Raw genomic sequence first — 26930 nt, forward strand, 5'->3', positions numbered from 1 at the left:
AATCTAGTACGATGGGTATAGACGGGGTCCAAAGGAGCCAGTGCACTTTAAATTTCTTCAGCTGGGTGTGCTGGCTCCTCCCCTCTTTGCCCCCTCCCACAGGCAGTTATAGGTAAAAACGTCCCGAAGGATCAAGGACATATATGAGGGAGGGAAATAGGATAACAAAGAGTGGTGAGATTTACATACCAGTACACCACTAACAAATAACAACTAGCATCGGCTGGTAACAACAGCAGCAGCTGAACAGGTAACCACATAACAAGAACCTGCAACACACTGAGACAGGCGACCAATATCCCTTATGGGCTACGAGAAAATGATTTACCGGTAGGTAATTAAAATCCTATTTTCTCTAGCATCCATAAGGGATATTGGGGAATCTAGTACGATGGGGACGTCCCAAAGCTTCCAGAATGGGCGGGAACGGGCGGAGACTGCGGCAGCACCGCCTGCCCAAAATGGGTTCTCTCTTTGGCCAGGGTATCAAACTTGTACAACTTCACAAAGGTGTTCTTCCCCGACCAGGTAGCAGCTCGGCATAGTTGTAAGGCCGAGACTCCACGGGCAGCCGCCCAGGATGAACACACTGATCTTGTAGAGTGGGCCTTCAGAGACTTAGGAACAGGTAAGGCTGCCGACACATAGGCCTGTTGAATAGTAAGCCTAATCCAATGAGCAATGGACTGCTTAGAAGCAGAAAAACCCTTTTTCTGCGCATCATAGAGGACGAATAAAGAATCAGTCTTTCTGATCCGAGCCGTTCTTTTGACATAGATCTTCAAGGCTCGCATAGCATCCAATGCCTCCGGAGAAGCAGAAGCGTCAGAACTGGACGGAATCACAATGGGCTGATATTCAAGTGAAGCGCAGAGACAATCTTCGGCAGGAACTTCTGCCTAATACGGAGCTCCGCTCTGTCCCCGTAACAGACCAAGTATGGACTTTTGCACGACAAGGCCCCCAATTCTGAGACACGTTGAGCAGAAGCTAGGGCCAGTAACATCACCGTCTTCCACGTGAGGTACTGGTCTTCTACCGTCAGAGGTTCAAACCAGGAAGAAATTCCAATACTACAGTCAGATCCCAGGGTGCCGTAGGCGGCACAAAAGAAGGTTGAATGTGGAATACCCCTTGCAAGAAGATCTGAACTTCTGGCAACACTGTCAATTTCTTCTGGAAGAAAATGGAGAGGGCTGAAATCTGGACCTTAATGGAACCCAGACGTAAGCCCTTATTCACACGAGCCTGCAGGAAACAAAGGAAGCATCCTAAGCGGAATGCCGCAGGCGGATACGTGCGGTCCTCGCACCAAGAGACATATCTCCTCCAGATATGATGATAGTGTTTTGACGTGACAGGTTTCCTGGCCTGAAACATGGTAGCAATAAACTTTTTGGAAAGGCCTTTGTGAGCTAGGATGTTCCGCTCAACCTCCATGCCGTCAAATGAAGTCACCGTAAGTCCGGGAAGATGAACGGTCCTTGTTGAAGATTGTCTCTTCTTAGTGGTAGATGCCAAGGGTCTTCGACGGACATGGCAAGAAGATCCGCGTACCACGCCCTCAGAGGCCAATCCGGGTTAGAATTGCCTGGTCTCCCAGATTTCTGATGCGCTTGAGCACCCTGGGGAGTAACGGAATCGGAGGAAACAGGTAGACCAGCCAGTAAGGCCAAGGCGACGTCAGTGCATCCACTGCCATTGCCTGAGGGTCCCTGGTTCATGAGCAATACCAGGGAAGTTTCTTGTTGAGAGAAGAAGCCATCAGGTCGATTTGCGGGCAGCCCCACCGGTTTATGACCTGCTGGTGGAGTCCCCACTGCCTCGGGTGGAGATCGTGACGACTCAGGAAGTCCGCTTCCCAGTTGTCTACATCCGGAATGAAGATTGCCGACATTGCTCTTGCATTTCTTTCTGCCCAGAGGAGTATCTTTGACACCTCTCGCATGCAGGCGCTGCTTTTTGTCCCTCCTTGTCGATTGATATATGCCACTGCTGTGGCATTGTCCGACTGTACCTGGATCGTGTAATTCTTGAGCAGAGGAGAGGCCTGAAGCAGAGCATTGTAGATCGCCCGAAGTTCCAGAAAGTTGATTGGAAGGAGGCTTTCATGGGCTCACCACCTGCCCTGGAACTGCGTCCCTTGGGTGACAGCTCCCCATCCACATAGACTCGCATCTGTCGTGAGGAGGGTCCAATCCTGAATCTATTGCCCTCTAGTAGATTGGAGGACTGCAACCACCACAGGAGTGAAATCCTGGCCTGAGGTGACAGCTGTATCATCCGGTGCATCTGAAGATGTGAACCGGACCATTTGCTCAGGATATCCAGCTGAAAAGTTCTAGCATTGAACCTGCCATATTGGATCGCCTCGTAGGAGGCGACCATCCTCCCCAACTTTCTTATGCAAAGATGGATGGACACATCTCCTGAAGTGTTCTCGCCTTGTCCACTGGTAGGAACACCTTCTGGTCCACAGTATCCAGCAACATCCCCAGGAACAGAAGACGCCGAGTCGGCTCCAGGTGGGACTTCTGTAAGTTGTGGATCCACCCATGACGTGATAGAAGTTGGATAGTGCGGTCGAAATGGAGCAACAAAAGCTCCCTGGATCTTGCTTTGATCAGAAGGTCGTCCAGGTAAGGAACAATGTTGACTCCCTGGACCTGGAACATCATCTCTGCCATCACCTTTGGGAACACCCTCAGAGCTGTGGACAGGCCGAAGGGCAGTGCCTGGAATTGGAAGTGATTGTACAGCAGTGCAAACCACAGGTACGCCTGATGAGGCAGCCAAATCGGAATATGGAGGTAGGCATCCTTGATATCCAAGGAGACCATGAATTCTTGTTTTTCTGTGCCCGCACTGACTACTCACAGGAATTCCATTTTGAATTTGAACACCTTCAAGTAAGGATCCAAAGATTCTGGATTCAAAATAGGTCTTACCGAACAGTCCGGCTTCGGCACCACAAACAGGTTTGGGTAAAACCCTTTGCCGCGTTGCGCTATTGGTACAATGACGTGGGACTGGATCAACTTTAGGATGGCCTGTTGCAACGTAACTTGCATATCCTCCAAAGCTGGTAAGCTTGATTTGAAAAATCATTGGGAGGAGGAGAACTGTCGAACTCCAGCTTGTAGCCCATAGAAACGAGATCTCTGTTCCAGGTATCCTGGCAGGAAGCCTCCCAGACGCGGCTGTAGTGACGCAGTCGAGCTCCCCTCGGGGTGGGTGGGCACAGTCATGCTGAGGCCTTAGTGGAAGCAGAACTGGTAGTCTGTTCCTGAGAGCTGGTGCTTGCAGGTTTTCTGGACTTACCTCTGGTGCCTCTAGTTGCACTAGAAGCACCAGAGGTAAGTTGTAGAGGAGGTACCTCTGGCCTTAGGTTCTCCTGTCCAATAAGGAGCATCCCCACCACTAAAAATTGCTTTGGGAAATCCCATTGTTATCCTGGGGATAACCTGTGGACCCTGCCGGAGAAATGTACGTTATGGTAAGAACTTACGCCCGAATTCAGCGTCATGAGTGGCAAAAGTATCCAAGGCATAATGTCTAATGAATGTGTTAATGGAAGACCATGTGGCTGCCTTACATATCTGTTCTGCTGAAGCACCATGTTGTGCTGCCCATGAAGGACCTACTTTACGTGTAGAGTGAGCAGAGACATTAGCCGAAACAGGGAGATCAGCTTGAGAATATGCTTCTGAGATCGTCATTCGAAGCCATCTTGCTAGCGTCTGTTCAGTAGCAGGCCATCCCCTCTTGTGAAATCCGTAGAGAATGAAGAGAGAATCTGTCTTCTGATGGCACTGGTACGATCCACGTAGATCCTTAATGTCCGGACTACTTCCAGCGACGCTTCTCCCGCAGAAAGTCCCGATACATGAAAAGCCGGGACTACAATTTCTTCGTTAAGGTGAAATTTAGATACCACCTTAGGAAGATAGCCAGACCTAGTTCTGAGAACTGCTTTATCTGGATGAAAAAAAAAAAATCAGAAAAGGAAATTTACATGACAGCGCTCCTAAATCTGACACTCTTCTAGCTGATGCCATATTCAGTAAACTTTAGCTGTCAACCATTTAAAATCCAATTTATTAAGTGGTTCAAACGGAGCAACTTGAAGGGCTTTGAGGACTAGACTTAAGTCCCAAGGCACTGCAGGAGGAACAAAAGGAGGTTGAATGCGCAGCATTCCCTGGAAAAAAGTACGCACATCCTGTAAATTGGCAATTTTCTTTTGAAACCATACAGTCAATGCTGATACTTGCACTCTCAAGGAAGCCACCTCCAAACCCTTATCCATTCCTGCCTGAAGGAAATCTAAGACCCTGGATACCCTGAAAGATTTTGGGTCCATACTTCTTTCACTGCACCAAAGAATATAGGCTTGCCATATTCGGTGATAAATACGAGCTGAGGAGGGTTTCCTTGCTCTGAGCATAGTTTGAATTACCTGTTGTGAGAATCCTCTTGACTGCAGGATAGAGGTTTCAACAGCCACGCCGTCAAAGACAGTCGATCCAGATGCCTGTGATAACAAGGACCCTGCATTAGTAGATCCGGACGTTGAGGGAGCAGAATTGGAGCATCCATCGACATCCTCTGCAGATCTATGTACCAATGCCTTCTGGGCCAAGCCGGAGCTATTAGAATTACGGCACCCTTTGCTTGTTGTATTTTCCTCACCATCCTGGGTAGCAGGATGTTCGGAGGAAACAGATATGCCAGATGAAAATCCCATTTCACTGACAATGCGTCCGCAGGGATGGCTCCGGGATCCTTTGTTCTTAACCTGTATGCTGGTTCTTTGTTGTTCAGACGGGACGCCATGAGATCTCTCTCTGGCAAACCCCACTTGTCTACCAGAGTCTGAAATACTTCCGGGTGTAGAGCCCATTCGCTTGCTTGAATGGTGTGTCGACTGACAAAATCTGCTTCCCAGTTTAGGACTCCTGGAACGAATACTGCGGAAGATGGAAGAACAATGCTGGAAGATGGGAGTTCTGCCCACTTTAGTATGTGACATACTTCCTTCATTGCATTTTGGCTGCGAGTTCCTCCCTGATGGTTGAGGTATGCTACTGCTGTTGCATTGTCCGAGCGGATCTGGACTGGTTTTCCTTGCAGAGTGTCCTTTGCCTGAATCAGTGCCATGAATATGGCCCGAAGTTCCAACAGGTTTATTGGCAGGCAACTTTCTTCTTTGATCCATTGTCCCTGGAACCATAATTTTCCGAACACTGCTCCCCAGCACTGAAGAATGGTATCTGTTGTCAGGACCTCCCAATCTGATATCCAAAAGGGTCTCCCCTTGGCTAGATGGGATGTCTGTAGCCACCAGGCTAATGACCTTTTTACCTTTCCTGAAAGTAATATAGTCTGTTTCTTTATTGTCTGATGTGCTCTATTCCATTTTGCCAGAATCAGATGCTGCAGAGGTTTTGAGTGGAATTGTGCTTACTCCAACATGTTGAATGTTGACACCATCAAATCCATCATTCGCATTGCTGCATGAATTGATATTGTTTGACTGTGTAACAACTCCTGAGTCCTTAACTGCACCTTGGATATCTTGTTCCAAGGTAAAAATATTCTCTGCAGACTTGAATCCAATACAGCCCCCAAGTGAATCATCCGTTGTGACAGAATCAGAGATGACTTTGCCCAATTTAGGAGCCATCCGTGCTTCTGTAGACAAGTTATTGTCAGTTGAAGATGGACCAAGAGCAATTCCTGAGATTGTGCCAGGATTAAAAATCGAGGTATGGAAAAATTCTTATTCCCTGCTTGCGGAGATAAGATGCCATAACCACCATAATCTGGGTAAATACTCTGGGGGCTGTGGCTAACCCAAAGGGTAAGGCCTGGAACTGAAAATGTTGCTGGAGAATGGCGAACCTGAGGTAACACTTTTGAGATAATGCTATAGGAACATGCAGGTAAGCATCCTGTATATCCAAAGATACCATGTAATCCCCTGGTTCCATGGCCAAAACTATGGAGCGTAACGTCTCCATGTGGAACTGTGGTACCAAAACGTATTTGTTTAACATTTTGTGATTAAGAATGGGCCGAAACACATTCGATTCTGGACCAAAAAACAGGTTGTAGTAAAAACCCTGTCCACGTTGTGCAGGGGGTACTGGAATAATTACTCCTGACTGAAGCAATTTCTGAACTGCTTATTGCAGGTCTCTGGCCTTCGCCTCTATTCGAGACTAACTGGTGCAGGAGAAAATCCCAGTATCTGTTGAAACATAACGGACTTAGTGACCATACACGGCTACTCCAGGGCGAGCTCCCAGTCATCTTGATCTATGGGGCCTAGATCACCCTACCATCTCTCACGGAGATGTGAGAGAGAATCTGTGTGAAATGTAGTAAGAAGGTACGAGTAGGTGAAAGAAATCACCTTAACTCGTCCCAGTGTGCTTAAAAAGGTCTTAATGAGAAATGGGAGAAGTACTGGGGGTGAATCCCTGAACTGAGACTGTAGGGCATGTTGAAGTCTATAAAAGTGAGAATTAGGCAAATTAAACTCATCCTTCAATTGCTGGAAAGATTTTAAACGTGCCATCACTGCACAATCGGGATATGGAGACTATTGAATGAGAAGCCCAAACCTCCCTTCCCTCAAGAGTTTTTAATTCAGGGAGCCAAGTAGAGTACCAGGAGGAGGCTGCTTCTTGAAAGGGAAACCATAACACACAGATACCGCTTCCTGCACCCAAGCATGTTGTCGACTGCTGCCATGTGTGTGCAAACTGAAGTCATCCCCCTACCCTGGGGTCCCCCAGGCGGAGGCCCGCACCATCAGGCTGATGACTTATTTTCTGGTTTGGAAGCTGGCCCTCTGGTGGCCCATTGCTTCTTTGCCTTACAAAAACGTATTGTATTGGGGCTGCTTATGATCACTTTTTCCTTTTTTTCCCCTTGCGACCGAAATGCCCGAAAAACCGAACCCTTAGGCCTGGGGTTATAATTGGCAGGAAACCTGACCTTCTTGGATTCTGTTCTGACTCCAGAATATCTGTAAATTCCTTACCAAACAGAATATTCAACAAAAAGCAGATTCCAGAACCTTCTCAGATTCTGAATCAGCTTTCCATGTACGTAGCCAGATTGCTCTGCGAGCAGCTACCGTTAAGGCCGATGCTTTGGAAGCAATAGTACCCATATCTATTGCCGCTTCTTCTAAGAATACCGCAGCCTGCTTCATGTGAGCTATATGGGATTCCTACTCCCTAGTAGGTTCTGAAAGCCCGTTTTCCAGTACCTCAGCCCATTCAGCTACCGCCTTTGCCATCCCAGAGGAAGACCTTAATAGGTCGAAACGCATTGGAGCCACCTATCTAATTATACTGGACTGAGGATGAATGTTCATTGTAAAGGACGACAGCGCAGCACATCTTCTCTGCAAACCATCCGGTCACGTGATCCGGAGTTCCGGAAGCAACCGGTTGCTAAGTTACGGAAGAAGCCAGAGACAGCGTGTGGTGGAAGGTGGAGGGGAAAGGAGAAGGTTAAGTCCCCTTAGGAGGTAGAGAAGCGCGGCCAGCCGCTCTGAGAGCTCCGGCCGCGTCCACTTCGCCTCCGTGACAGGCGCGCACCACAGGTTAACAGCCCCACGGAGCGTGTCTGAACCAGGCACTCCACTGTGGGACGCGAAGCAGGAGGAAGCACGCCAGTCCGGGGTTCTTTATTCTCCACTCTAACCAAAGCCTACATTACTACTGTCCATCACTGTACAAGGGAACAATCTACTCCAGAGCACAGACCAGCGGGACGCCGCAGTCTGTACAGACTTTACATATTCTTTGGACTTTTGTATACTTTTTGTGGCATTTTTCTTCTTTTTCCATTTTTCTTCTTTTACTCTGCATAATTGCATCATTGTTCTTTCAATTGAACATTGCATTTTTTACAAGTGAGCTCAAGCCAGGAGTGTGCCTGATGCACCCATTGACTATATAAACGGAGTTTTCGGTCTTTGGGAAAGACATCATCTTAGTAGCTTGAAATTTATGAAATAAATAACATAAGTGCATTACCTGTCTTTTCGTTTAGTGCTTTTAGGTTTATACACAACTCTACACCTGAACCATTTTACAACCAATATTAGGGGTTGAGCGCAGGTTCCTCGTGGATTTATCCACATCTGTGTACTTACCATTTAAGAGGGGTGGGACACCACTCATTACCAGCAGCACACCCCGACTCACATTATCACCTCAGTGCGCAGAGAACCCACTTCTGTATACATGGCTGGCCTTATGACTGCCCCTGACAGAGAAAATATGGTTTTCAAAAACCCATCCACTCTTCCGTCTGTGACATCACTTAATGATGTTGACGGTAAAGGCAATATAGATTTTCGCACCAATTGAATGACGTGCGTATCTACCATAGGAGGCACTTCTCTTTTTAAACAGTCCCCAGTTGGAAAAGGGTAATAGGAATCAGATTTTTTTGGAACTCTATTTTTTATTGGGTGTAGCCCAAGCTTTTTCCATGATTTCCATCAGTTGATCTGACCCTGGAAACTCGACACTAACGGTTTTGGGACGTTTAAACACAGGTGCCATAGTTTTTAACATCGGCTCTGCTGAATCCTCTAAGGACAGAATAGCATTCATTGCTCCAATTAATTCAGCTATATCCTTTGAACGGATACCTTCTACATGTTCTTCATATGCTGAAGCAGAGTATATAGAGCTATCATCTGATGTATCATCTTGTGTAGTCTGTGAATTTAATGATATATTTACACTCTGTTTATCAGCTTGTTTCCTTGGAGAAGCTGTTGGGGATATACCGTAGGAACGGAGCTGCATGTATGGGTTAATAGTGTACCCTACTCCTGGGATTGAAGCTGTAGGGACTACCCGTTCAGCTATACTGGACAAGGTCTGGGCAAACATATAGCCCAAGGTGGATCTACCTGCCGTTGAACAGGGATCTGCCTTGCAATCTGCTGAAAAGCAAAACAATTTGTACATAAACCATCATGTGCCAGATCCTGCGAGGATAATCCCACTTTGCAGGACAAACATGTTATGAGTGTTACTGTTAATGTAACGTCGTCACTTTTGCCGCTCTTAGACATGATAAATCATCAGCTTTTCACAGTGTACTACACAATATGTGACTGTAATCACTTTACTATATTAAAGTGATATCAATCTGACCCCATCCCAAGCACCAGCATTGAGGCTCAGAAGAAACCACTGACAGACATATATAAAGTCGGCAATCACACTAGCAGTCAGTCACATTATATATTAGTCATATGAGCATATTATCAACTACAAACATATTTCAAAGTATGTAGGAGTACATATTACTGAATTCTGTTTTATACAGATCTTAACGTATTCAGGAGCATTGCAAAGAAAACCACAGTAATGTACACAGACTCATATGCAATAGGCACTAAACTTAACTATTCATACTGACAAAAAGTAGATAGAAATTTAGTGCTGTAAAACCCGTACTCAGAGTGGGATACAGGGAGACTCACCTCACTTCCAAGATTGATCAAGACGTTAGCGAACGCTGAGTGGATCCAGACGCTACTAGTGTACACTGCCGCTCCGGGAACTTTTAGTGAACACAGACGCACTGTGCATACAGACGCACCGGTCTCACAGACGCCTGTATTGCGACCGGGTCTTCTCGCGGTAGCGCTTAGTGTACACAGACGCAGCGGCTACGCTGCGACCGAGACCCCTTGTGGTAGCGTCTGAGACGGAAGTGAGGCAATCAGTTCATGGAGGGAGACAGACGGAAACTGGTCATGAACTGGGGGGAGAAGCGACTAGGAGAGCGTCTGACTCCCCACCGCTGACATCAACCCTAGGGATAGCAGCCTCAAACTACTCCTGGTGCTTTATGATCCCTAAGGCCTAGCGCTGGAGTACCCGTGGTGGCGGCGCACCAGCTACTGTTTGGTAGTCTCCTCCCAAACCAGTGCAGCTGTGTCCGTTATTCCCTTGCTAAGTGGAACCGATGCCTTACCTTCTCCCCGTGCTCCGGCCACAGCCTGGAAACGTCTGCTGGACCGGCTAGTATATCCGACATCCGTCGAGACAGCACTTGTACCGTGGGTAAGCGTTGTTGCGACCCAGCGGAGAGATGTTGGAGCGACTCTTTCCAATATGCGTGTAAGACGCTGTTAGGAAAAATCACTCAGAAAACGTAGTAAGACTATAAAAATAATTTAAGAAAGCTTAGGGCTGCCAAAAACAGCAGGCCTGTGACCATGGTCCGGCTCCTGCCGCACCAAACAAAAAACTGATTTGCAGGAGCCAGTAGGCAGGCACGTTGCATCCTGGGAGGACTGAAAGCTTCTGATTGTTTGGTGCCAATCCACTATCGCTCCATCATATCCCATTGCTATCCTGTGGATAACCTGTGGACCCTGCCGGAGAAATAAGTGAGATCGAAAGGACTGTACAGACGACCCTGGATAGGAGTGGCTCGCCGGTGGGGCCCCAGAGGGGAGAAATATGGATTTCCCAGCCGTAACTTTGGAAATCCAGGTATCCAATTCAACCCCAAAAAGCCATTCCCCAGAAAAAATGGGAGGGGTTCCATACAGAATGTTTGGATTCTGCATCCACAATCGACTGACTCAACCACCACAAGGCCCTGTGCGCTGACACTGCCATGGCAGAAGTCCTAGCATTAATGCTCCCCATCTCCTTGAGTGAATCAGAGGACATGTGTAGTGTCCTGAATGTGTTTTAGGAGGGTCACCCTAGTGACCAAGGGCATATCGCCAGAGAGGCCCTCCTGAATTTGAGTGGCCCAGGAATGAATGGCATGGGTCATCCAGCAACCCGTGCGATACATCTGCTGCCATGTAAATAGATGAGTGCTGTCTATTTTCCTATCCCCAGGATCCTTTATAGTAAAGGATCCCGGGGCAGGCAGCACTGCCTTTTTGGACAGTTAAGAGACTGATACATCAACCCCTGGGGGTTCCTCCCAAAATTTCCTACCTTCAGGAGCAAATGGGAGAGTGCGCAAATATTTTTGGGATACTTGGATTTTTTTGTCTGGATTTTTCCAGGCCAGCTTGAATAGGTCATCTAACTCTGCAGAATGAGGGAAAGTGACATTAGGCTTGTTTTGTACAAAGAAAAATGAATGCTGTGACAGCGTCCTCTAGAGGGAGCTTTAACACATCACGTATAGCCATAATTAGGGGTTCAATACCCTGAGTAGAATCGGGATCCCCACTAACGGGGTCTAAGTCCTCCCATTCCTCCTGTATATCCTCATCTGTATCAGAGAACAGTGCAGGTAAACCACGCCATGTCGTGTCCCACAAGGTTCTATACTATCCCCCATGCTTTTTGCAGTATACATGCCACCACTGGGTGAAATAATCAGACGCCATGGCCTGGTCTATCACTGCTATACAGATGATACACAACTGTATTTGTCCTTTGCTCCGGGCACTGAGAACCCAATAACAACTCTAAACGTCTAGCTAAGCTCCAGGAGTGGATGAGTGCCATTTGACCGAGACTGAATCCTAATAAAAAGGACGTCCTAATGACAGGACCTCAACATCAAAGGACAAGACTGCAGCATAGCCAACCAACTGGAACTGGACTTACACGTGGAGGCATAGAATTATAAAACACAGATCATGTGTGGAATCTTGGCATTGTCCTGGATGGTGGTTTGACACTAAAAATAGGATTTTAATTACCTACCGGTAAATTATTTTCTCGTAGTCCGAAGGGGATACTGGGATCTATTTAGTACCGTGGGGTATAGACGGGTCCACTAGGAGCCATGGGCACTTTAAGAATTTGATAGTGTGGGCTGGCCCCTCCTAACAGACTCAGTCTAGGAAACTGTGCCCGAGGAGACGGACATTCTTAGAGAAAAGGATAGTGGTGAGATTCCGTACCAGCACACAAGCAAGAGGAAAGCGATGCTAATCAAACTTGAAACAGGAACAGCTGAACAAACCAGAATAATTAACCAAGTAACAGTGCAGGAAGAATGAAGCACTGGGCGGGCGCCCAGTATCCTCTACGGACTACGAGAAAAGGATTAACCGGTAAGTAATTCAAATCCTATTTTCTCTTACGTCCTAGAGGATACTGGGGATCCATTTAGAACCATGGGGAAGTACCAAAGCTCCCAAACCGGGTGGAAGACTGCTGAGGTTCCCGCAGAACTGATTGACCAAACTGAAGGTCCTCAAAGGCCAAAGTATCGAACTTGTAGAACTTTGCAAACGTGTTCGAACCTGACCAAGTAGCTGCTCGGCAGAGCTGTAAGGCCTAGACACCCCGGGCAGCCGCCCAAGAAGAACCCATAGACCTAGTCGAGTAGGCCTGCACAGATTTAGGAACTGGCAATCCAGCAGTGGAATAAGCATGCTGGATAGTGAGACTGATCTGGCGCGCAACTGACTGCTTTGAAGCAGGCCACCTAATCTTATTGAGATCGTAAACAAAAAACTGTCCTAGTGGAGCAAGAAAGTTAGCTTTTAGTACTACAAACAGCACAAAATATACTAGACATTTGCAAACATCTTTATTAGAAAATGGAGAACGTTGATATTTAACATGTCAGCTTGATAGTGACAATACATTATTCTAGCCTCTAGATGTCATTGTCAAAACAAATACATAAATGTATCAAATAGCTAGATTTTCACACATGTAGCACGGACAACTTCAGGCTATAAAGAATGCAGAAATGTTTTCAGGGGAAAAACATGCACTTTATCGGTACTGTAATATTTCCAAACTTTTCCTTCCTAAAATAATCTGAAGTATGTGTTTTTCTCCTCTTTATCCAGTATGTACATTAAGCTTTCACAAATGGCTTCATTGTTACGGGAGGCATTCATTTTGCCGGCTGACGGGATCCCGGCGGCTGTCAGGATACAGACTCCGGAATCCCGACACCCAGTGAAATTACCAGCAGTCGGAATCCCCACTCGGGTGGTGGCCCACGCCACCACCTGAGGGGGAATATAACCCTGTGAACCGGGCCCGAAGAGTGGCAAGCGAAGCGAGCCTGCAAGGGGACACGCTGTGCTCGCCACCAGTATTCCGGCTGTCGGGATCCCAGCGTCTGTCTTCCGACTGCCGGCATATCATACCTAATCCATTGCTACATATGACACAAACTTCTAGAACAGAGGCAATACCTGAGGTGTAGACTAATTTAGACGTACAGTCTCAAAATTTAAAATACATACAGCAAAATGTGGGGCCAATGTAAGTTTGAATGCTACAAAAGGGAAGCAATAAGAGCAAGACTACAAGACATAAAACAGAATTCAGCTGTAGGTGAGGGTTTGGGACTCCAGGTCGACAACAAAAAGGTCGACACACCTTAGGTCGACGCCAATTGGTCGACACGCCTTAGGTCGACATGGACAAAAGGTCGACATGGACAAAAGGTCGACAGGAACAAGGTCAACATGGAAAAAGGTCAACATGAGTTTATGTTTTTTTGGTGTAGTTTTCTTCGTAGAGTGACCGGGAACCCCAATTAGTGTACCACGTCCCCTCGCATGGCTCGCCATGCTTCGGGCATGGTGCCTTTGCTCCGCTCGGCACAGATTACCGTTCCAATCGTAGTCCACATGGATCGTTAAGTATGAAAAAGTTCTAAAAAAGAAAAAAATTGTGAAAAACTCATGTCGACCTTTTCCATGTCGACCTTGCTCCTGTCGACCTTTTGTCCATGTCGACCTAAGGTGTGTCGACCTTTTTGTTGTCGACCGGAGTCCGAATACCGTAGGTGACCATTTACCAGCTTGCTTGGGCTTCACAACAAAATAATTTATTTTTGTACTATTTTGCATAAAAACATTTTCCTTCAGTTTAATTAGATTTCTACTATGCAAAAAAGGGCCAATCCACTCCCTTTACTATGTCACTTTCACTTCCACTTGTGGTCTCCAACAATAGTTAAATGGCTGCTTGGTACTTACAAGTATATCCCACACCCTCTCTTTAGTAACGCCCTCAGACCTTAGATCTCAGGTTTCAATTAAACCAAAACTCATATGGCGTTTTATTTCAATTTCTCTTGTAGTACAAGGAATTTTTACATCTATTGAATAATGTTACCAGGAGTAACTTCTCACTAAAACATTGGACTGCTAGGCCCCACATTCAATAAGGTACATGTAGTTTCATAAGTATAAAGCAATCAATCACAAATTAAGGGAACATGCAGCCTTTTTATACTAACAGACCTTAAACTTACAGGTTACCCTACATTTGGCTCATAATTGAAAAATCAGTGAATATTAATTTATGAACTGCATTTCTATTCAAAAATTATTTAATAAAAATGTAGAACTAATTTACAAAAAACAAAAACCATGTGAAATGTAAAGGCTAACACAACAAAAAGGAAGACATCTACCTTTATGAACTTCAATAGCAATTTTCAAAGCACTTTGTTTTTTCGTTGTCCTGGTTACATGAGTCTCAAGAAAAGATTGCCTTAGTCTGTTAATAAGCAGTATTGCCCTGCAAAGAAAAGAAGCACTACATTAAAAAGCTTAAACGTTCTCCCATTTTTTATACATGCAGATTTGGAATACGGATGATATACCGGTATACTGGATGTCGGCTGTCAGTATACAGACAGCGGTATATCGGCAGCGAATCGGATCCTGATAGCCGAAAATATAACTGCATCCTGCCGATTTATATGCAATTGTTTCTTTGTATGTGTAGGCATGTCTACATGAAGTTGGAAAAACAAGGTGTGCCTTTCAAGCTGGTGTTGAACTACAAATCATAAGAGGCTGTAAATCAATCTGTACATGAATGTATATCCTCTCCATCGCATTCTCCTAGGATTTAACTTTGACAAAAGACACTCTCACAAATATAAGATCCACGCATGTTGAGCCTAGCATTTGCCTGGTCCCTATGAAAGTCCCAGTAGCATAGGAAAACGCAAGGGGGGGTGGGGTTTTTCCAGTTGCCCGGAAACCCACTTTCTCAAAACCTAGCCAGCAGCCACTAAAAGGGTGGAATGGAGCTGCTGCATATGCCAAGTGGCAGCAGATTTTCCTACCTAGTTTGCTGTATGTGTCTGTGGATCTCAGCGTTCAATAACGCACCAGAGAGAATTTGGTAAATGGCTTACTGTGATCATTGGGCCTGTATGTCTAAAGTACTGTATTACATACACTGCACTTTGTTTGGGGCAGATTATAGTGTTTTACGTGCTAATTGTGCATCCTTCATGGGCTGACAACAATCGCTCTAAATAAAACATTTGGAAACCCTTCTCCAAAAATCCTACGTGTGCCCCTGCGTAGTGTTTAATTTGGAGTAATTTGTATACAATCTGACAAGATATTAATGGCCTGATTTCTTAAACAGAGCCAACAATGCCACCTGAATAGATGTTCTCAATAACTGAACAAAGCTATAAGGGACCGAGCTTGATCAGGGCTCTATGCTGCCCAGTGTTGACACCGCACCCTATACACGACATCATGGAATGCCTAGGGGTTAGGAAGTAGAGCACTGTACACCGCCCTAGAGGCTGCCTGCCCAAACCGTCCCTTGTGCCTCTGCAGCAGTACTACGAGCTGCAGGGTACCTGGCACCCAACAAACCACATGCAGGTGCTGTGGGGTAGCCCTGGTGCCGCCACCAAGGCTCTGTTCCTTGGGCAACAGCACTGCTCACACACCCCTAATTATGACCCTGATCAGGGATAGTAAATAGTCCAAAAACAAAAAAAAAGAGGAATATTCTCCATAGCAGTCTTACAGGGTTACCTTAACCTATCATGCACACTAACTTGTACTAAATTAGGTAGTTCCTCCCTTATGTATTATCCATTTCTTAAGTTTCTTATATAACACAGCATATTCTGTTGCACTTTACAACAGTAAATAGTAATGGAACAAAACTGGGTAACAGACAGACAGAGGTAGGAAGGCCCTGCTCGCGAGCTTACAATCTGTATGAAAAGAAGCATTGATAAACAAGGACATGTGCTGCCTACTGCATAATGGTCCAGCCAGATTGCAAAGGCTCTTAACCACTTACCTGAACATTTTTTTGTCCCGCAAAACCACTCAAACTATTTTTTTTATTACTTATTAAAGTTGAAAACGTTTTTAATATATTAAAACATTGTATTTAAAAATTATATTTATCTACCTATATATCTAGGGGGTGTTTTGTACCTCACCCATGCCCCCATTATAAAGTAACTTCCCAACCCCCATTGGCAAGAGTACCCCCCCCCCCCCCGTGGTCTTAAACCGTAACACTGACCCCACACCCCCTTAGCAGCAAATACAATTAATGAAAAAATAAACACATGTTTTATAATCCCCCACCCCCTGTAAAAAGCCCCTTTTATGTACCACCTGGCGGCAAATTTAAGAAAACATTTTTGTAATCCCCCTCCAGCACAACAACTATATTTCATCATTCCCCCTCCCGACTACAGATTGATCCCCCGCTCCGCCTTCACCCCTCATGGGCATAAGGGAGGCTTATGAAGGTTCCAGAATTTATTAATTTAACGTAAGAAGGTTTGTAGTTCCAGAATTTGATGAGCTTACGTGAAGGTGTGAGTTTTCAGGGAATGTTTGAGGGATGGAGACTAGCAGAGAGTTTTAATGTGCGTGTGAGGGCATTCCAGAGGGTCTGGGACTGAGGGTCGACAGCACAAAGGTCGACGCCAATTGGTCGACACACCTTAGGTCGACATGGACAAAAGGTCGACATGGACAAAGGGTCGACATGGACAAGGTCGACATGAGTTTTTTTGGTGTCGTTTTCTTCGTAGAGTAACCAGGAACCCCAATTAGTGCACCGCGTCCCCTCGCATGGCTCGCCATGCTTCGGGCATGGTGCCTTCGCTCCGCTACCGCTTCGCTCGGCACACTTAACCGTTCCAATCGTAGTCCACGTGGATCGTTAAGTATGAAAAGATTCAAAAAAAGAAAAAAATCGTGAAAAACTCATGTCGACCTTTTGTACATGTCGACCTAAGGTGTGTCGACCAATTGGCGTCGACATACGGTGTGTCGACCTTTGTGCTGTCGACCTGGAGTCCGGATACCATTCCAGAGTGGGAGCAGCTCAAAGAAAGTTGCGTGTGTCTTGAGTGTCTCAATTTGAACACCGAACTGGAAGTATAGACATATAAAACCATCAGTTGCTTGTTGTAATTACTGTTTATTTTGTTGCCATTTGTAGAACTTTACTTACAGAGTAGGTGTCAAAACTTTATGCTTTGGATGTTTCTGCTAAAAGTATGGATTGATGGCTGCACTGCAAAGTTCATTAGCTGATGGCTTAGCTGTCCTTGCTCACAAAGTTGACACTGCTCTGGTTGAGTGCGCTCTGACAATGGCTGGCACCTTATAGCCATTATACTCTGATGCGTTGAAATAAACCTGTTGGGCTTTTTTTTTTTTTTTTTTTTTTTAACAGCTGGATTATTTATTATTACCAGTTATTTATATAGCGCACACATATTCCGCAGCGCTTTACAGAGAATATTTGGCCATTCACATCAGTCCCTGCCCCAGTGGAGCTTACAATCTATATTCCCTATCACATTCACACTAGGTTTAGTTTTGTTGGGAGCCAATTAACCTACCAGTATATTTTTGGATTGTGGGAGGAAACCGGAGTACCCGAAGGAAACCCACGCAAGTACGGGGAGAATATACAAACTCCACACAGTTAGGGCCATGGTGGGAATCGAACCCATGACCTCAGTGGATAACAAGGATAATGAGTTTTTAATCCAATTAAGGAGTAAAGTTGTACAGATGTTCTACTGTCCTGACTTCCACTATCCTGGACAGTAGATAGTAATGCAGATAAAAAATAAGAATTTACTTACCGATAATTCTATTTCTCGTAGTCCGTAGTGGATGCTGGGGACTCCGTCAGGACCATGGGGAATAGCGGCTCCGCAGGAGACAGGGCACAAAAGTAAAAGCTTTAGGATCAGGTGGTGTGCACTGGCTCCTCCCCCTATGACCCTCCTCCAAGCCTCAGTTAGGATACTGTGCCCGGACGAGCGTACACAATAAGGAAGGATTTTGAATCCCGGGTAAGACTCATACCAGCCACACCAATCACACTGTACAACCTGTGATCTGAACCCAGTTAACAGCATGATAACAGCGGAGCCTCTGAAAAGATGGCTCACAACAATAATAACCCGATTTTTGTAACAATAACTATGTACAAGTATTGCAGACAATCCGCACTTGGGATGGGCGCCCAGCATCCACTACGGACTACGAGAAATAGAATTATCGGTAAGTAAATTCTTATTTTCTCTGACGTCCTAAGTGGATGCTGGGGACTCCGTCAGGACCATGGGGATTATACCAAAGCTCCCAAACGGGCGGAAGAGTGCGGATGACTCTGCAGCACCGAGTGAGAGAACTCCAGGTCCTCCTCAGCCAGGGTGTGCCCCTGACCAAGTAGCAGCTCGGCAAAGTTGTAAAGCCGAGACCCCTCGGGCAGCCGCCCAAGATGAGCCCACCTTCCTTGTGGAATGGGCATTTACATATTTTGGCTGTGGCAGGCCTGCCACAGAATGTGCAAGCTGAATTGTACTACAAATCCAACTAGCAATCGTCTGCTTAGAAGCAAGAGCACCCAGTTTGTTGGGTGCATACAGGATAACAGCAAGTCAGTTTTCCTGACTCCAGCCATCCTGGAAACCTATATTTTCAGGGCCCTGACAACATCTAGCAACTTGGAGTCCTCCAAGTCCCTAGTAGCCGCAGGTACCACAATAAGCTGGTTCAGGTGAAACGCTGACACCACCTTAGGGAGAAACTGGGGACGAGTCCGCAGCTCTGCCCTGTCCGAATGGACAATCAGATATGGGCTTTTGTGAGACAAAGCCGCCAATTCTGACACTCGCCTGGCCGAGGCCAGGGCCAACATCATGGTCACTTTCCATGTGAGATATTTCAAATCGACAGATTTGAGCGGTTTAAACCAATGTGATTTGAGGAATCCCAGAACTACGTTGAGATCCCACAGTGCCACTGGAGGCACAAAAAGGGGGTTGTATATGCAGTACTCCCTTGACAAACTTCTGAACTTCAGGAACTGAAGCCAATTCTTTCAGGAAGAAAATCGACAGGGCCGAAATTTGAACCTTAATGGACCCCAATTTGAGGCCCATAGACACTCCTGTTTGCAGGAAATGCAGGAATCGACCGAGTTGAAATTTCTTCGTGGGGCCTTCCTGGCCTCACACCACGCAACATATTTTCGCCACATGTGGTGATAATGTTGTGCGGTCACCTCCTTCCTGGCTTTGACCAGTGTAGGAATGACCTCTTCCGGAATGCCTTTTTCCCTTAGGATCCGGTGTTCAACCGCCATGCCGTCAAACGCAGCCGCGGTAAGTCTTGGAACAGACATGGTACTTGCTGAAGCAAGTCCCTTCTTAGCGGCAGAGGCCATGAGTCCTCTGTGAGCATCTCTTGAAGTTCCGGGTACCAAGTCCTTCTTGGCCAATCCGGAGCCACGAGTATAGTTCTTACTCCTCTACGTCTTATAATTCTCAGTACCTTAGGTATGAGAAGCAGAGGAGGGAACACATACACCGACTGGTACACCCACGGTGTTACCAGAACGTCCACAGCTATTACCTGAGGGTCTCTTGACCTGGCGCAATACCTGTCCAGTTTTTTGTTCAGGCGGGACGCCATCATGTCCACCTTTGGTCTTTCCCAACGGTTCACAATCATGTGGAAGACTTCCCGATGAAGTCCCCACTCTCCCGGGTGGAGGTCGTGCTGAGGAAGTCTGCTTCCCAGTTGTCCACTCCCGGAATGAACACTGCTGACAGTGTTATCACATGATTTTCCGCCCAGCTAAGAATCCTTGCAGTTTCTGCCATTGCCCTCCTGCTTCTTGTGCCGCCCTGTCTGTTTACGTGGGCGACTGCCGTGATGTTGTCCCACTGGATCAATACCGGCTGACCTTGAAGCAGAGGTCTTGCTAAGCTTAGAGCATTGTAAATTGCTCTTAGCTCCAGTATATTTATGTGGAGAGAAGTCTCCAGACTTGATCACACTCCCTGGAAATTTTTTCCTTGTGTGACTGCTCCCCAGCCTTTCAGGCTGGCATCCGTGGTCACCAGGACCCAGTCCTGAATGCCGAATCTGTGGCCCTTTAGTAGATGAGCACTCTGCAGCCACCACAGAAGAGACACCCTAGTCCTTGGAGACAGGGTTATCCGCTGATGCATCTGAAGATGCGATCCGGACCATTTTTCCAGCAGATCCCACTGAAAAGTTCTTGCGTGAAATCTGCCGAATGGAATCGCTTCGTAAGAAGCCACCATTTTTCCCAGGACCCTTGTGCAATGATGCACTGACACTTTTCCTGGTTTTAGGAGGTTCCTGACTAGCTCGGATAACTCCCTGGCTTTCTCCTCCGGGAGAAACACCTTTTTCTGGACTGTGTCCAGAATCATCCCTAGGAACAGCAGACGTGTCGTCGGAGACAGCTGCGATTTTGGAATATTTAGAATCCACCCGTGCTGTCGTAGAACTACTTGAGATAGTGCTACTCCGACCTCCAACTGTTCTCTGGACCTTGCCCTTATCAGGAGATCGTCCAAGTAAGGATAATTAAGACGCCTTTTCTTTGAAGAAGAATCATCATTTCGGCCATTACCTTGGTAAAGACCCGGGGTGCCGTGGACAATCCAAACGGCAGCGTCTGAAACTGATAGTGACAGTTTTGTACCACGAACCTGAGGTACCCTTGGTGAGAAGGGCAAATTGGGACATGGAGGTAAGCATCCTTGATGTCCAGGGACACCATATAGTCCCCTTCTTCCTGGTTCGCTATCACTGCTCTGAGTGACTCCATCTTGATTTGAACCTTTGTATGTAAGTGTTCAAATATTTCAGATTTAGAATAGGTCTCACCGAGCCGTCTGGCTTCAGTACCACAATATAGTGTGGAATAATACCCCTTTCCTTGTTGTAGGAGGGGTACTTTGATTATCACCTGCTGGGAATACAGCTTGTGAATTGTTTCCAATACTGCCTCCCTGTCGGAGGGAGACGTTGGTAAAGCAGACTTCAGGAACCTGCGAGGGGGAGACGTCTCGAATTTCCAATCTGTACCCCTGGGATACTACTTGTAGGATCCAGGGGTCCACTTGCGAGTGAGCCCACTGTGCGCTGAAACTCTTGAGACGACCCCCCACCGCACCTGAGTCCGCTTGTACGGCCCCAGCGTCATGCTGAGGACTTGGCAAAAGCGGTGGAGGGCTTCTGTTCCTGGGAATGGGCTGCCTGCTGCAGTCTTCTTCCCTTTCCTCTATCCCTGGGCAGATATGACTGGCCTTTTGCCTGCTTGCCCTTATGGGGACGAAAGGACTGAGGCTGAAAAGACGGTGTCTTTTTCTGCTGAGATGTGACTTGGGGTAAAAAAGGTGGATTTTCCAGCTGTTGCCGTGGCCACCAGGTCCGATGGACCGACCCCAAATAACTCCTCCCCTTTATACGGCAATACTTCCATGTGCCGTTTGGAATCTGCATCACCTGACCACTGTCGTGTCCATAAACATCTTCTGGCAGATATGGACATCGCACTTACTCTTGATGCCAGAGTGCAAATATCCCTCTGTGCATCTCGCATATATAGAAATGCATCCTTTAAATGCTCTATAGTCAATAAAATACTGTCCCTGTCAAGGGTATCAATATTTTCAGTCAGGGAATCCGACCAAGCCACCCCAGCGCTGCACATCCAGGCTGAGGCGATCGCTGGTCGCAGTATAACACCAGTATGTGTGTATATACTTTTTAGGATATTTTCCAGCCTCCTATCAGCTGGCTCCTTGAGGGCGGCCGTATCTGGAGACGGTAACGCCACTTGTTTTGATAAGCGTGTGAGCGCCTTATCCACCCTAAGGGGTGTTTCCCAACGCGCCCTAACTTCTGGCGGGAAAGGGTATAACGCCAATAATTTTCTATCGGGGGAAACCCACGCATCATCACACACTTCATTTAATTTATCTGATTCAGGAAAAACTACAGGTAGTTTTTTCACACCCCACATAATACTCTCTTTTGTGGTACTTGTAGTATCAGAAATATGTAACACCTCCTTCATTGCCCTTAACATGTAACGCGTGGCCCAAATGGAAAATACGTTTGTTTCTTCACCGTCGACACTGGAGTCAGTGTCCGTGTCTGTGTCGACCGACTGAGGTAAATGGGCGTTTTAAAGCCCCTGACGGTGTTTGAGACGCCTGGACAGGTACTAATTGGTTTGCCGGCCGTCTCATGCCGTCAACCGACCTTACAGCGTGTTGACATTATCACGTAATTCCCTAAATAAGCCATCCATTCCGGTGTCGACTCCCTAGAGAGTGACATCACCATTACAGGCAATTGCTCCGCCTCCTCACCAACATCGTCCTCATACATGTCGACACACACGTACCGACACAGCACACACACAGGGAATGCTCTGATAGAGGACAGGACCCCACTAGCCCTTTGGGGAGACAGAGGGAGAGTTTGCCAGCACACACCAAAACGCTATATTATACAGGGACAACCTTATATAAGTGTTTTCCCTTATAGCATCTTAATATATAATAATATCGCCAAATAAGTGCCCCCCCTCTCTGTTTTAACCCTGTTTCTGTAGTGCAGTGCAGGGGAGAGCCTGGGAGCCTTCCTAGCAGCGGAGCTGTGTAGGAAAATGGCGCTGTGTGCTGAGGAGAATAGGCCCCGCCCCCTTTTCGGCGGGCTTCTTCTCCCGTTTTTCTGACAACCTGGCAGGGGTTAAATACATCCATATAGCCCCAGGGGCTATATGTGATGTATTTTTAGCCAGCATAGATACTTTCATTGCTGCCCAGGGCGCCCCCCCAAGCGCCCTGCACCCTCAGTGACCGTTGGTGTGAAGTGTGCTGAGAGCAATGGCGCACAGCTGCAGTGCTGTGCGCTACCTCATGAAGACTGAGAAGTCTTCAGCCGCCGATTTCTGGACCTCTTCTCTCTTCAGCATCTGCAAGGGGGTCGGCGGCGCGGCTCCGGTGACCCATCCAGGCTGTACCTGTGATCGTCCCTCTGGAGCTAGTGTCCAGTAGCCTAAGTAGCCAATCCATCCTGCACGCAGGTGAGTTAACTTCTTCTCCCCTAAGTCCCTCGTTGCAGTGAGCCTGTTGCCAGCAGGACTCACTGAAAATAAAAAACCTAACAAAACTTTTACTCTAAGCAGCTCTTTAGGAGAGCCACCTAGATTGCACCCTTCTCGGCCGGGCACAAAAACCTAACTAAGGCTTGGAGGAGGGTCATAGGGGGAGGAGCCAGTGCACACCACCTGATCCTAAAGCTTTTACTTTTGTGCCCTGTCTCCTGCGGAGCCGCTATTCCCCATGGTCCTGACGGAGTCCCCAGCATCCACTTAGGACGTCAGAGAAAAGCAGGCAATGCAATTTTCTGGTTATTATGAAACAAGGAAAATAGTTTATGTAGGAAAACTGGATTTGTTGTCAATTCCAGGAAAGATGACAGGAAAAGATCCTTTGCCCATAAATCCCGCAGCCAGCTTACTCTTGGCAGATGTAACTGCAATAAGAAACACAACTTTGAGTGTCATTAACGTAAGAGAAACTTAATCCAGTGATACAAAGGAGAAGGACATTAGGGCATCTAGAACGAGAGTCCCATGGTGCAAACATGAATTTAATTTGAGGACATATTCCTTAAACAACCAATGAGAATTGAACAATTAATTCCTCTGCAGCCAGGATCAAGGAGTACACTCAGTGTTGAGACTTAAACTTTGTGTCGCAAGAGTTAATTGTTTGGCTAAGCCCTCATTCAGGAATTCAGCACCTGTGACACTGGTGTCTTCTTCTAACTAAAATGTATCTTCTGACCAGGATATAAACTTATTCCATATTTGCTAATAAGCCTCAGTAGAAACCTGCCATCTTGCTTGTAACAAGATTAATATTTCTTGTTCTGATACACCACTGATCCCCAAATGTGCCTGCTCAATCTCCATGGAGTTAAGTTAGATTCGGCAAGTGCGGATGCAGAATTGGTCCTTGATGTAATAGATGTGGATATAGTGGCAGAGACCAAGGGTCTATAAGTATCCCGAAAGCTGAAGAGAATGGCAGACATCTTGTCCAATATGGTAGAATCATTACGACTTCTGCAATTTTTTCACTTCCAATTTTGCACAGGATTGGCAGTATCATTGGAAATATGGATAGAGGGGATATAGGTCAGGAGGAAATACCAAGATAGAGAGGGCATATACTCCCTGAGAATATTGAAATTTGTGCAGGGAGAAGAGAATTAAGTTGTTTTGTTTGGTTTGTTGCTATCAAATTCACCTTTGGGCATCCATTTTTTTTTTTAAATCAAATGCAACACACCTTAAGTCTCCACACTTCTGGAAGAATCTGCTTCCAAATGAGAAAATGTGCTAAAGCACTTTTCTCCTGAAACACAGAGCAGAAATAGAGCACATTTTTTGATATTCTTTATCTTTTTCACTTCTGACATCATGGCCTTGCTTTGGATACCTCTGCAGACTTCGGTATACTACTACCATTGCATTGCCTGAAAACACAGAGTTGCAGTTGGACTTTCTAACAGATTTGAAGACTACCCTTTTCTTGTGGGCTCCCTATGCCAGATAAGCTTCCCAACACTTGAGTTGGTTGTGAGACCCATGTAATGAGGATGTAAAGTGAAACTTGTTCTGTTTGTTTTTTTCCCAAAACACGGTTTTTATTGGAGTAAATGCATATCAGTGAAGAGTGTCACAATAAATTTGTTACGTCACACTAAACATATTCATAATATATTAACATTGGTAAAAATGATATTTATATGCTAAAAAATAAAATTGTATTATAAATATAATAATTAAAACACGTGCATCTGTGTTTCAAGTTATTAAAATAAGAATAAGACGAGAAGACCAAATTGAGAATCATATAGCGATAGGAAGATCCTGTAGGAAAATAGACTGCAGCACCAATTGAAATAATTTTTGGTGGACTCCTGCAATTGGATCCTTTGATCCAAAGTGGATTTGTTTTGTTGCTGTTTTGCATGGAAGATCCATTATAGTAGTATCATATGACATTTTGCACATGGGATGTGTATGATTGAAGAGAACTTCCCCAGACATAAACTAGAGTTGACCAGATCTTTGTATATCTTTCCATTGATATTGCTACTTTATCTTGTAGGATTATTGATACGCATCCAAAGAAATGTCAACTGCTGAGTGGGATTTAACGGTCTTTTCTTCCTAATTTAGGATTCTGAAGAAAAAGGAGTACACAATCTACAGTACTTTCTTTGACTTTCCTGCAACCAGGGGACTGTACGGATTTTGGCCATTTTCTTACATCTTGAGGGTTACAAATACTTTGGGTAAGTAGCATCACCAAAAACGTTCACGAAGGGGGAGACAGTTAAATTGGTAATGGTAGACCAGAATATGGAATCTGAGAAATCTCTGATGGCTTTCTGCAATGGGAATATGGAAATAGGCATCCTGGAGTTCTACGGATGCCAGCATGTCCCCTTTGCTTATTATAGAACATTAAGGGCAATAGTTGAGAACCACTGCTCCAGAGGAATGGTGGTTGCTCAATGAGGGCTGCGGCACAGACCAAAATTAGCGTAGGGGGTTGGCTAAAACCTAACCCTGTCAAACTTCTTTTTAATAATGGCAGGTGTCTGTCAGGATGGTAAGCTAGGACAGAGAAATCAGTGACTCCCTCCTGTATCTGCTCGACCCCGGACTCCCACTGGCTAGTTTACACATGAGTCTGAGGATGCTGCACATTCCAGATCTACGTAAGCTTGTCTGGGACCTAGACCTTTAGTTCGCTGTATCATCACAATTTAAATCTTGGAAACATACTTTTTTTTTTCCATTCCATTAATTCTTGAAACTCATTCTGGCTAGACAATAGTAGCTTCAGGCTGGTCACAATGAGAGCCTACCACACTTTCCTGGCTAGTATGGATTTGTCACAATCTGCACAAACTTGACCTTTCTTCTTAGAAAAAACTCTGCATTCCCAGCTTTGGAGCAACTCTGATTAAAGAACAAAGTAATCATGCAAGCTAACCCCAAGTCATATAAGTGGCACACAAGAGTGGTTACCAAACCAGAGCAGCGGTCTGCTGTTAGGACAAGGCTATAAAGCTTCTATACTGGAGAATTTTGATAGAAAAGGCTGGAACAAAAACTGAATGCAGAAGGATTAGCAGAAGCAATGTTTTGGTGTGTGGCGCAATTTTAAGTACCTTTGTCCTGATGCAGCAAGGTGCCTGGGCAAACCTGTTAGCTACATACATAGAAACATAGAATTTGACGGCAGATAAGAACCACTTGGCCCATCTAGTCTGCCCCTTTTTTTAATCCTTTAGGCAATCTCAACCCTTTTTGGACCTTAATTCTTTGTAAGGATATTCATATGCCTATCCCAAGCATGTTTAAATTGCTCTATAGTCTTAGCCTCTACCACCTCTGATGGGTGGCTATTCCACTTATCCACTACTCTTTCTGTGAAGTCATTTTTCCTTAAAATTTCCCCTGAACCTCCCCCCCTCCAGTCTCAGTGTATGTCCTCGAGTTCTAATACTTATCTTCCTTTGAAGAATGTTTCCCTCCTGAACTTTAAGACCCTTGATATATTTGAAAGTTTCTATCATGTCCCCCCTTTCCCTTCTCTCCTCCAAACTATACATGTTAAGATCTTTTAGCCTTTCCGGGTAAGTATTGTGATGTAGGCCATGCACCATTTTAGTTGCCCTTCTTTGTACACTCTCTAATGTATTTATATCTTTCTGGAGATATGGTCTCCAGAACTGGACACAGTATTCCAGATGG

The 26930-nt window shown here is 45.8% G+C and overlaps 1 protein-coding gene across 1 annotated transcript in view; it reads right to left on the reverse strand.

The window, feature by feature from the left end:
- MDN1 (midasin AAA ATPase 1) overlaps positions 1–26930 on the reverse strand; it is a 695825-nt gene that overhangs the window by 225863 nt on the left and 443032 nt on the right. Inside the window, exon 52 of the mRNA XM_063916985.1 lies at positions 14422–14528. Within this exon, the coding sequence (XP_063773055.1) occupies positions 14422–14528 (107 nt within the window). The remainder of the gene's footprint in view (positions 1–14421; positions 14529–26930) is intronic.

Source organism: Pseudophryne corroboree, chromosome 4 (genome assembly GCF_028390025.1).
Source record: "Pseudophryne corroboree isolate aPseCor3 chromosome 4, aPseCor3.hap2, whole genome shotgun sequence".
In the NCBI taxonomy this organism is placed as follows: Eukaryota; Metazoa; Chordata; class Amphibia; order Anura; family Myobatrachidae; genus Pseudophryne; species Pseudophryne corroboree.